Source organism: Chaetodon auriga, chromosome 7, assembly GCF_051107435.1.
Source record: "Chaetodon auriga isolate fChaAug3 chromosome 7, fChaAug3.hap1, whole genome shotgun sequence".
NCBI lineage: Eukaryota > Metazoa > Chordata > Actinopteri > Chaetodontiformes > Chaetodontidae > Chaetodon > Chaetodon auriga.
This window is the reverse complement of record NC_135080.1, coordinates 6,601,222-6,613,384: the sequence shown is the minus strand read 5'-3', so window position 1 is coordinate 6,613,384 and position 12,163 is coordinate 6,601,222. Positions and strand designations below refer to the sequence as shown.

The 12,163-nt window shown below is 46.3% G+C and overlaps 1 protein-coding gene across 4 annotated transcripts in view; it reads left to right on the top strand.

The window, feature by feature from the left end:
* Window positions 1-12,163, top strand: part of robo1 (roundabout, axon guidance receptor, homolog 1 (Drosophila)) — a 217,054-nt gene that overhangs the window by 170,324 nt on the left and 34,567 nt on the right. For all 4 annotated transcript variants that reach the window (XM_076734888.1, XM_076734890.1, XM_076734889.1 and 1 more), the window contains 4 exons: window positions 4,788-4,945; window positions 9,336-9,456; window positions 10,636-10,774; window positions 10,948-11,075. In XM_076734888.1, the coding sequence (XP_076591003.1) occupies window positions 4,788-4,945; window positions 9,336-9,456; window positions 10,636-10,774; window positions 10,948-11,075 (546 nt within the window). The remainder of the gene's footprint in view (window positions 1-4,787; window positions 4,946-9,335; window positions 9,457-10,635; window positions 10,775-10,947; window positions 11,076-12,163) is intronic.

Genomic DNA, 12,163 nt, shown 5'->3' with positions numbered 1-12,163 from the left:
TTTAGAGACAAAGTGGGAGATTCGTGGAGGGGGAGAATGAGAGGTGTTTGTCCCACAGGACAGAGCTGGGGGCAAGGTGAAGAGCATCGATATGGAAGGGTTTAGCACACAGCACAGCTGCACTGTGAATAAGGCAGATTTTTGCTTATGGCACAAACAACAGTCATGAGGGGGCAGAGGAATTATGTTGTACAGTAAGTAGAAATGGACTGGAGGGGAGCTCAGGCAATATAAGCCCTGTTTTAATACTCCTAAATTTGTCATTTGACCAGAATTTTAATGTGCTGCAGCTGCTGTGAATGTGGGACTGCTTTCTTTACATGCAAAATATCAGTGAAACATCCCTGCTTTGACCTTTTCTTTTTTTTTATATTTTGTTCTTGTTGACTTGGCTCGTTGCTGCATCATAGAGGCAGTAAATAGGGATAGCGGTTCTGCTAAAGATGAACATCTGGAGCTGCTTAGCCTTTTGATATTTTCTCAGTGTCTCACTGTCCATTCATCCCCACTTTATGTCCTCAGGTAATATTTGATGACATTGGACCCCCGAGAGTCTGACATTGAGGCGGCTTTTAAAGCGAACAGAGCAAATTTGTTGAGTTTAAAAGACGCAGAACTACCTTCAAACCAGGAGGAGAGACCACAGAGAAGAGAAATGGATTATCTCTCACTGTCTCTCGCGTCATCTGTTCTTCTCCCTCTCTTTAGTACCGTTTCCCTGCTGTTATCGTTCATGTCTGTTTCCCTTCAGGGACTAGCCATGTCCATTTTGTTTGAAGGAAAAATCCAAAGCCAAAGGCAAGACCCATGCTGTGCTCTGTGTCTCTGCAGGATTGACTCTGGGTGCCTTATGATAAATCTTTAATTCCCTGGTGGGTCTGTTTTTGTATCCTTCCAAAGATTTGCGGGGAAGCTTGTTGTACTTGGTTTAATTTCCTCAGAACAAAGCTCATCTGATCTTCCCACCCAGACTTGTGTGTGGCATTAAGTCTTCATTTTCATTAATGTTGGAGGGCCAGCACGGGAATCTCATTTTAATTTGACATTTAAACATCTGTTTTCAATTTCCTGAGGAAAAGAGTGTGTTTCTTTGTGTCTGTGTGCACGCATGTGTGTGTCTGTGTGTGTGTGGGTGGACAGGGGATCGTTTGGGGGGGGTGATGAACCTGGGAGCTTTCAGAGCTGAGTGCAGCCATCTCAGCTGACCTTTAAAGGAGGGTTTGGGCGTAAGAAATGATGGCAGCTAATTGCGTTAGCTTCAGCATAGCTCCAATTTGCTACTGTGGACCTGGGGAGCGATTTATCACACAGTACAGTAGAGTGTTGTTAGACTGGGCTTGGCAGGGCCCAACAGATTCTTGCCACTGCAAACTAAACCTCTGCTTGGATAGATATGGTTGTTTTATGCACAGTCAGCTGTTTGTCTTGCAGCGAGGCATGTCAGCCAGATGAGATAGGATGTGTGTTGTTCTTAGCGCACTGAAAAGAGGAAACGCAATGCAAAATAGATCCCTTTACCTTGACAAAGCGTATTGATATCTGTCCAGGTCCGGATATTCACTCCGTTTCATCCTGTCATCAGCATATTTGAGCAAATCCAGGACGGACAAAGAGGCGTCTTCATGCTGGGACCTGTGACTTTGGCCCATTTCCACATATTAAGCTACAAACTGAAAATCTCTCTCTGTACACACACAAACACACACACTCTCACACACACATTGAGGTTGGCCTCCCTGTTAATAGCGCAGGAAATATTATCTGCTAGGGGACAGCTGCAGGCTCACTAGAGAGACAGAATGGTAGAGCAGGCTCATTATCCCAAACACAGACCACACCACACACACACACACACACACACACACACTCACTTTAAGGACAGCACACAGCGTGAGAGCCTCCCTCTCCCATTCTTTCACCCAATTCTGGGTCCTAGAACAGGAACAGGCAGGGAGGCAGGCGAGCGGGGCCTTATGCAGTATGTATACAGGAAGGAGGGACGCTGGATGTCTTATTTAAACCAGGGGGGCCAGAGGCAACCGATTCCACCACAGCTCCGGATCTGACAGGGCTTTTGGCGGAAGAGTTGGGGCTTTGTACCCCATCCAGATCTGAGTCTGTCTGTCTGTCTGTCTGTCTGACAGACTGTCTGGCGGCCTCTGTCTCATTCTTGCTCATTCTGCCTCCATCCCAGAGGATTTTGTTTTTCACTACGCAGATGTTCGGGGCTGTCTGCTGCGCTGCACTCAGCTGTGTTTATAACAAAGAGGTGTTGGTTTGGAGGAGGAGAGAGGGCAGCGAGGTGGGGGAGTGAGTGCTGTTAAGGAGGGGTGGAGGTCACCGCGCTGTTGGTGTAAACACTGGATGATGCCAGCTCTCCCTCAGGCCTCCAGCTAGTCGGTGCAGCATCCCTATTTTTCCTCTTTTCCCCACCAAACATCCCTTTTTATTTTCCAGAGGGACACATGCATCTGCATGTTAGCTGAAAGAGTTACAGCGAGGCCAGCAGGGGGGGTAGAGACCTGCTGAGAGGAGACGATGTGCACTTAATGTCAGAGTTAAAGTTACTCACCCGAGCATTTATTGCAGGCTCTGCCTTAGCTGTGCAGGAGAAGCATGAATTCTCCCACACACTCTTTTAATTCTTAAGAGTACACGCTCATGATCAACACAGTGTTTCTCAGCAACTGTAACCAGCTGTTGCTTCCACTTTTATACTCATTTAACAAAAAAAAAAAACACAAAGAAAGAAAAATCACTTGTGAATGTGGCCACAGCAGCTCCAATGCTTCACTCACCTTGAAACTCAAGGCTGACTTTTACAATAGCGCTCCTCAGAACAAGGTGACCCTGCTGATACAAAGCGAGACAGTGTTTCTTCAGATGCAGCTGGTGCTCTAATGGATCGGATGTTTAGTGTTTACATTTGCATTCCTGGATGGCTGTATCTGCTTTTGACTGCGCCAAATGAGCTCACTCACCGTGCAGCTGCACTGCTGAGTTTGACTTGGATCAGAGTGAGTGTAGAAAATTTAGGGGGTCACACACATAATGGTTATCTGTCTGTGCAGAGCGCGCTGTGCATTTATCTGTGGAGGTGTGCCTCCCACTCACAGGCGGCAGCAGCATACTGTACGAGCCGCAGAATATCTGAGGAACCCTTTTGCTTTGTTTCTGATAAATACTCTTCCTATGCTTAAGAATTGAGACGAGGCAATGTAACGTTTACACTTACAGCGATGTGGGTGTGATTATGCAGCGAAGGACTGGGGAAGCTATTACCACCCATCTTACACCAAAACCAGGTTCCTACTGTTGGACTGGATTCCCACTCCTCGCTACGAGAGGCAGAGAGCAGTATCTGGGCTCAGCAATGACCAATTAAGTGCTTAAAGGGTTTAGTGAGGAATTTGTTGGCTGTCAGTAGGTGAGGGGTCCTGGGGTGAGCTTGACTTTGATCTGTGACTGAGGTGACTTTCGAGCAAGCTGAGGAGCGTGAGACAATAGACGGCAAAAGCTTGTTTTTCCCCCCAGAACACAGACACAAGCCCTCATTCACATTACTTTTCCATACATGAACAAGGTTAGCCATTCACATGCACACACTGTGCTGACCTTGTGGGCTTTGTGTGTGGCCTGAATTTCAGCCTGAAATTTACAAGCACTATTTTCATATGTTTTTATACGTATATACAGCAAAGCTGGGAAAATGATTACTGGCACAGTGTGTGCAGAAGGGAGCTTGTTGCTTTTTCATTACTTTCTCCCCTCTCAATAAACCTCCAGGTTATCTTGAACGCTGGAGATATGGATTCCAGAGATACATGGTTCTGCTGCCCCTCAGAAAATAGATATGCATTGATCTGCTTTGTGGAGCTACTGGTTAGCAATGATGTTGATGTGATATTCTGATAAGGCAGGCAGGCAGGCAAAGACTAATGAATTTAGGTGAGGCAGGTTTTGTAATTTTGCATTCAGCCCCAAATGAAAATCAGAATTGCTCCGTTCATCTCTTGAAACCCCCACATCCATTCAGTATCAAATTAGACCTATGAGAAGCTGCGGGCCTCTCATGTCCCAATAATGAAAATCCATTGCTGTGTCATCTTTTTCACAGCACCTCTACCAGGGAAAATTGATGCAAATAGGAATCTTATCCAACCAAAGTCCTTAGCAAGGCTCCAGTGTTGGATTGGATCTAATGTGGATTTTCATCAATGTTAAGGCAGCACGCTTGTATGAGCGCAGAGGATGTAAATATGGAGCGTCAGGGAGCGATGAAGAAGTGATGATGGAGAGGCGATGATCAGGGTGTCGTGAAGTGTGTGTGTGTGTATTTGTGTGCATGATTATATGTGTGTGTGCTTCGGTCAACAAAGAGGAAGGTCATCACTATTCAGGATGTTGATGGGCACAGCTTATCCTCGCTGTTGTAAAGCTTATTGATAGTGTGGTTATATAGAAGAAAGCAGGCCATTGAAAACAGCACCTATGTAAGGGTAGACCATACACACCTGTTTTTATTTAGCTATTATTAGACGCTGTGAGGAGATTTTAGTGGGATTGTCAGTTTTCGTGGTAGGCTATGTGCAGAAAATCAGTAGTGATGTGTGCCTTACATTGTGTCATCTGTGCAGGATTAATGATGTGTTTCAAAACACCTTGACTGCTGTTTTACTAGCTGCCTTTAGCTTTGTAATTGCGGCAGGTAACAGCTGTAAGTGCTGTGATTTTGTTGACATTTTGTTCATTTTTTTTCTTTTCTCCCTCTCTCTGCTTTCCTGCAGTTCTACGTGATGACTTCAGACAAAACCCTGCAGATGTAATCGTGGCAGCAGGCGAGCCAGCGGTCCTGGAGTGTCAGCCTCCACGTGGACATCCTGAACCCACCATATCATGGAAAAAAGACGGGATAAACATCGACGACCGAGATGAGAGGATCACTGTAAGACTTTTTTTTTTTTTTCTGGAAACTTCAGTCACTTCAGCATTGTTATTGCTGACACGTAGGCCAATCTACTGATGCCTGATGTATATAAGGTTGATGTGTTGAAATGTATGAGATAGAGTGACCCAGTGATGCAGGTCAAGTCATTACCAGCACATCAGTGTTTGTTAAAAGATTGATTTATTTGGCTCATTATTCACGTATAGCAATTACCAAACCCAAAGCAGCCCATTTTGGTGGCTACAACCTTTAATGACTGAGGTAGATAGAATAAGTCTTGCTCCATCAGTCAGCAGCAGGGCATTGATTTGGGATGACCCGCTGATGAAATCAACCAGGAGAAGCGCGGATCAGGAGGGAGAAATGAGCTGACTAGAATCGAAGAGGAGAAAGTTGTGCTCAGCAGCAGCAGCAGCGCCTGCAGAATCCAAACAACTCCCTACATTTGACTCGCAACCAAACCTCCAATTATTCAGCTTTAATTAAAACAACAGCACAGCCAGTGCTGCCCCGTCAATCAGCTCTGCATGTTCGCTCGAATAACCTTAGCTCATACTGTTTCAACCAAACACGACTTGGTGTCCATCGTGGTTTTCCTTGAGCAGGAAGAGACTTTTAATTGTGTTTGATTATACTGATTGGATACGTGCTTAAGGGAAATACAAGACTCTGACTCAGCACGCAAGCAGCTAGTGAGGGGGAAGTAGTTAGCTGTGGGGCTGGATCCCATTTTCACAGTCTGACTGGTGGGGTTTTAAGGTTCTGCACGTTGTGCAGTTGTTGAGCAGTCAAATAGTTTGGCCTCCAAGTGCTGACGATGACTAACTTCACAGTACAGTCATGGAAAATCAAATCTTCCCCAGATAATAAATACAACATAGAGTAATAAAGATGTTCCACTCTGTATGCCTGTAGCGTAGCGCTGAAATCCAGCCCGGGCTAGTTGTGCTCAATGCATTTTCATTACTCTGTGAGTTAAAACAGTGATTTATGGCTGCTGGCTGTCTTGAGCGATGGACTTTACATGACTAAACACAGTTTTGCTCAGTGAGGGTCAGCTGAGGTTGGGCACGTTGATCGCAGTTCAGACTCCCAAACAGTGTGTGAGTATTCTTTCTATCTTTTCTAAGCTGCACAGGCAGAAGATCGAGAGTCAGCATCTGAGCGCTGAGCAGCATAGCTGAAAGAAACAAGCCCGTAATCTAGTTTCAAGTGGATCAAATCACATCTGTCCGTCAGTTAAGACTGTAGTTACAGATAAGCACAAAACCTCTATGACACACAGGGAACTTGTGTGGCCTTTGAATCGTCTGTCTTGTGTTTTCTACACATTGAGATCGTATCGTGTATTTACTGTGTTGACACCTTACTACCCATTTGTTCCCACTGCCACACTGTAGATGGTATTTTAGGAAAAATTAAACATCCCATTTTTCCTAAACCAGCATTGAAGACAGTCATGTTGGCCGTTTGATCTTTCCCTTCTATACAATTACTTCTCTTGTTTATACGTCATTTCTGCACTTACAGCCATCCCAACCCCTGCATGGTGGACGTGAGGACTTGTTCTTGCTGCTGTATACGTGACTTTGTGCACTGATGGGTGAAATCCTTCGAGTGAACGTTGTGAACACTGTTGCTGTGACACAGACTGTGTCCTTGTAGCCTGCAGCAGCGTTGGGCCTTGCATGGACCTGAAAACAGCCTCTGCTGGATTTAACAGTGCTGCGTGGACCAGCTGGTGTAGCTCACTGTAAACTTCCTGTCAAGCACGAAACCTCACAGACTGGGCCCTCCCGAAAGACCACTTTTAAAGTAGCACTAAGTATGTATAATCAACGGCGGTGACAGACGGCGTCCTGTGCACGCCCATGTCAGCGGGTCACGTTGTATTAGAACCAGGACATCATGGGGCGCTGTCCAGAGTTTGTTTATGTTGTAGTAAATTTGGTATGAGTGAATATTGGGCTTTAAAGAGAGCAGCAGAGGGTGGAATCTGTATAATGTGATGAACAGCTGAGCTTGTCTGGCCCCCATGCAACATGCTGGAACGTGCAGTCTCCTTGGTGATCACTGTTGATCAGAGCGAGGTCCCAAACCACCTGCAGCGGGGATTTTTTTTATCTCTGCACCGCACTTCGCTGGGATGGGTCGGCTTGTCTTTGGTTGCCACAGCATAAGGAGGAGGAGGGAGCGAACTTCAGAGGGAGGCAGACACATCAGAAGGAACCCTTCTGTTTTTCTATCTATTTTAGTCAGCTGTATGTAAACACCAACGACATGCTGTGTGCCATCTCACATATATTCATGACTTCATGTGGGGCGGTTGTGAAATGTTTCCCCACTGAGCCATGAAAAGTGAGGTAGGTCTATTACCCTGTCAGCAGCTGGCCACTCTCCTCTCAACTTCATCAAACAGGTCTTTCAGGAACAACAAGTAAACGATAAATAAACATAAGCGGGAAAAATGCCCGTTTTTACGCCGTCGTCTGCTTAAAACAAGAGTCTGTCAGCAACATCATAAATGGCCAAAATGCAGCACATTGTCCTCCTCCTTCTGTGCAATAGTTGTGGCTAATTATCAGCCTGGAAAATGAACTGCTGTGTGAATACCAACAGAGTGCATGCTGAATAGGGGCTTTTTCATTATCAGCATTGCCAAATGACATGAGACAAAAGGCAACAGGATAGAGCCATCTCCCTGTAATGCAGGGATAATGGTCAGATTGTTGGGGCTTTCAGCTGCCTGTGTGCTTCGCTGTGTTGTGTGGAGAGGATATGCATGCAGAGAAAAAGAGGGCTGCCGCCGCTGCATTCATTTACTTTAGCCAGCTCTCAGAGTCCCTGCTGCTCTGGCACTCCAAATATGCCTGTGGAGAATGGGAAACTGCCACAGACACACAGAGGTAAGAATATGGATAGAGTGGACGGGGCCTTAAGTGGATCCTCATGTCAAAGCTCTGCGGACCCAACAGCACACCCCCCTCTTTCTCTGCTGTATGGTCTGCCCTGACCTTGTGCTTTGTGAGTGTCACAGTGTTTTAGCTGTTAAGCCTTTCCTCAAACAAACAGTAACATAATGATACTTCAAACCCCTCCTGCACCGCGGGGTTCCCTAAATAAGCCAGGCTTCCGCAGCCTCTTCAAGTCCCTCTGCCTCCTGCTTTTCCATGAATATTAAACAGGGGTGAAGGGCTGAGGAATGCGTCAGAACCAGAGGAATGTGTCCGGTTGTAACGCTGTCCCTGATGAATTTCAGACTTACACTGGCGACTTTAGAAAATCTTGCCACGCACGCCGTTTTAAGTTTGTCTCTCACGTCCAGGTGATGAAAACTTGACTGTATTTAAAGTTCAGCGGTGTAGATTCTTCTGAGATATATCTTAGCTTGCAAGTGAAAACACATGCAGCAGAGCTTGAGTTTAACACGGCACTCGCAGGGATAGCAGATCTTTGCAATATTGCGTGTCAAGTTCTCTGTCACTGTGTCTCTAATGAGGGTATCGATTACCTGCTTGCAGGTGGCGGTCCTGGTCTTGCAGGCTGATGTGCACATTTAAAACCTTAAGCCCCATCAAGGCACAGAGATCACTGGTGCACCATGCTATTGTCTGTCTCGGCGCTGACTGGCATGGTTGTGAGCTGAGAGAAGGGCTGAGGGGCCTGGGCTGGGGCCGGGGCTGCCTTTCTGACTGCCTGAGAACAAAGCACCTCCTCTGGCCTGTAATCAAAGCCCTGGGAAATAACAGACATGACATTCACCTGGACAAACACACACTGACTGCTGGGTGTGTGTGCTTGAATGTATGTTCACTTGCTCTCACTTGTAGCTGTATGCACACACAAAAAAAAAATTCCGAGAAACCTTTTCTTTCATACACTCCCGACAGAAGTGTCCTGAAGCTCTTTGTGGTGACTGGAAAAGTGCTTGCCGTCCTGCAGTGCCTCAGGTGTTCCCTCAGGGACCTGCGGTTGTGTTGGATTGAGAAAGTGTTCTTTGGCTCAGCTTACCCTGAGGAGGAAGAGGCCGACCGATAGTGATTTAGACTTCGAGTGGAGGCTGAGTGGGAACAGCTAGAAGTGGTGAGAGAGCTGGTCTCTATCTCTGTAAGCGCAGAGCAAAAACCCAATAAAAAAACGCTCCTCAGCACCAAGCCATTATGTGTTTGTGAGTACATTTCATCGTGGTGTTGTAATGGCTTTTTGGTAAGTAAATGCTCACAGGCATTCTTAAATGCAATCAGGAAATGTTTTGTAATGGTTGAGCTATGCTGTTTTCTGTTTTCTCCGTGTCAACCGCTTTCCCCAAGTGTCTCTCACACTCTAATATCGCTGTTTTTTTCTCTCCATGTTTCGCCTCTCACCTCTTCCTCTTCTATTCCCTCAGATACGTGGAGGGAAGCTGATGATCACAAATGCCCGGAAGAGTGACGCTGGGAAGTACGTGTGCGTTGGCACCAACATGGTTGGGGAACGAGAGAGTGAAATTGCTGAACTCACAGTGCTCGGTAATTAATCCCTTTCTCTATTGGAGTATCTCAATCTGTTGTCTGCTTTACTGTCTGTGCGCGTCCAAGCCACAAACATGCACACACACACATTTTTTTTCTGTTTGTCTGCAGTGAGAAACAGAATCCAGATGTTAAGCTTTGATTGTCTGTCTCTCAGGGAGCTGAATGGTGTCGCTGACCTTTATCAGATAGAGTGTGAGATGACCTCTAATCTCACACTTAACTATGAATCCCACGCTGGCCCCAGCAGCTTCTCTCCTGTGACCAGCAGCACCTTATTTCACCATGAGTGACCTCTGACCCCGATACTCTGCTGTGTCCAAGCAGAGAACATGTCCAGACTCCTGATTTTATTGGCAGCTTTTTCACTTCCTCCACCTCTCCTCCTCAGAGACCTCTTACAATCTGTCAGACGGAACGGCGACAAAGCCGGTTTTGTGAAGATGAATAATTGCTCTGAAATAATACTGTCAGGGCTTAAACCAGGCCAGCTCCGAGCTTTTGTGTTTGTCCATCAGAGTATTGTAACCCAGGAACTGAGGTTAATCATAAACCACCCTGGTGAGTTTTTGGAGCCCAAGTCTGATGCGTTCACAGCAACTTTCTTGCGATATAAAGATGAACATGGGGAAGTGCTGTGGTGACCCTGCACTGTTGGAGAATCTGAGCTGGATTTGAGGGTGATGGGGTCAACAAGGTGACAGGAGAGGACAGACTCTCTCTGTCTTCAATTAATCCACTGCCTTGTCTTGTGTAATTAAAACCATATACTGTACCACTAAGTAGTTTCCTGTCCTTATGACTTATGTCTACTGTCTGGACTATATTTTTTCTTATTTAATGTGCGTTATTACCATAAATTGCTTATAACTTTGTCCTGTCGAGGCTCTGTAGACAAACTCAAGTCAATTATTTCCTCGTTTTCATTCCAGGACACCTCACAGGACCTAAATCTAAATGATTTACATTAACATTATTTTCAAGACGGCTTTTTCCGCTGGGCTTCATTCAGTTTTCAATTGAGTTTCATACTTGGCTCTGAAGCCTGACTGCAAAGAGCAAAACCGAGATTTATTGAGGAAATGAAAGCAACAGATTTAATGACTCTACCTTAATCACATCATTAGTCCAGTGCTGCTGTGATCGCTCATTCGCGTGCCGTTTTTATCTTCGCAGAGCGCCCCAGCTTCGTGCGTCGCCCGGGCAGCCAGGTGGTGTTAGTGGACCAGAGTGTAGAGTTCAGGTGTGAGGCCCGTGGCGACCCAGTTCCCACCGTGCGCTGGAGGAAAGACGATGGTGACCTGCCCAAAGGAAGGTATGACTCACCGACTGGTCTTCTTTCATAACACAATGCCTCCCTCCCTCACCCGCTCCCTGTCTGTTTTGTTCCTCTGCTCGCTTTTGTCTGTCGTCAGCTGACGCACATCGCACTCAGTCTGCAAAGTTTCTGTGTGTTTGACAACATTTGTTAAACCTGTTTCAACCCAGATATGAGATTCGCGAGGACCACACCCTGAAGATCCGCCGTCTGACCTCAGCTGATGTCGGCTCCTACACCTGCGTGGCCGAGAACATGGTGGGCAAGGCGGAAGCGTCGGCCACGCTCACCGTCCACGGTAATACAGAATACCTTTTCTGTTTGGCCAAATTGATCATTTACAGCCCCTTGGACAGCTGGTGTGAATTCATTTCCTCTTTGGGTTACTGTGCAGCTTGATTCAAATGCAATTTAGCCCAGCCGCATTGCGATAATAGCCCTCAGCTTTAGCACTACACGGTCATCACTTTCAACTATTCTCTCTCAATTAGCCGATTGATTTCTAATAAAATGAAACGCAAAAATCCATAACAGCCGTAGAGTTGTGCACATGGGAGCTCAACAGCGATCGATTTCATTTGCCCTATACAAGTGGCATTTCTCCAGAGGCCTGTCTTCCTTCATGTTTTAAGACATACAGTACTATTTTTGATCCAATGGAATATTCTTGTGTCTCCTGTGGCCCTTTCCTTTGGACATCTTATTAACACAGTTGGAATATAAAGCAGCTGGTCACACAGTGTGAACATTCAGAAAGACACCATTCAGAGGAACTGGGGGGCTGGGATCACCCCCATACCCTCCTGAGAGTCAGAGGAACACAGGGGCCATTTAACGGCAAACTAATGGGAATGTTAGGAGTCGCGTGAGAGAAGAATGGAGGGAAGGAGGCGGAGGCTTAGCGCACGGGAGATGAGGATTGGATGGAAGGACAGTGAGTATGTTGGTCTCGGTGGCGGCTCACCGCTGAGGCAGAACGGGTTGGGAACTGGGGCTGGGGGGCGATTGTGGTGAAGAGGATACAGGGGGGGAGGTTTCTGTGGTGAGTTCAATCATATTAATGTCACTCCCAGCCATCAGCACAGCAGAGATATAAAGAGACAAGGCAATTTTATTCCTCTGCCAGCCCCCCCCCACACACACAGATACTTCATCTTCACATGGCCACCCTTTGCAATTATTTCTTGATTTTCTCCACAAGACAACAATCTTTAGATTGGTTTGAACAGCAACATTAGGCACTCCTGTCAATACACCCGTCAATATATCCGCTTCTCTTATTGCCTTTTTTCACTCTTTCCTTCTCCCAGATGAAAGCTTAGTTAATGAAAGGGAACAGCATTGATGCGCTGGTTCAATAAGCTCTTCTCCAGGCTTAGAAACATA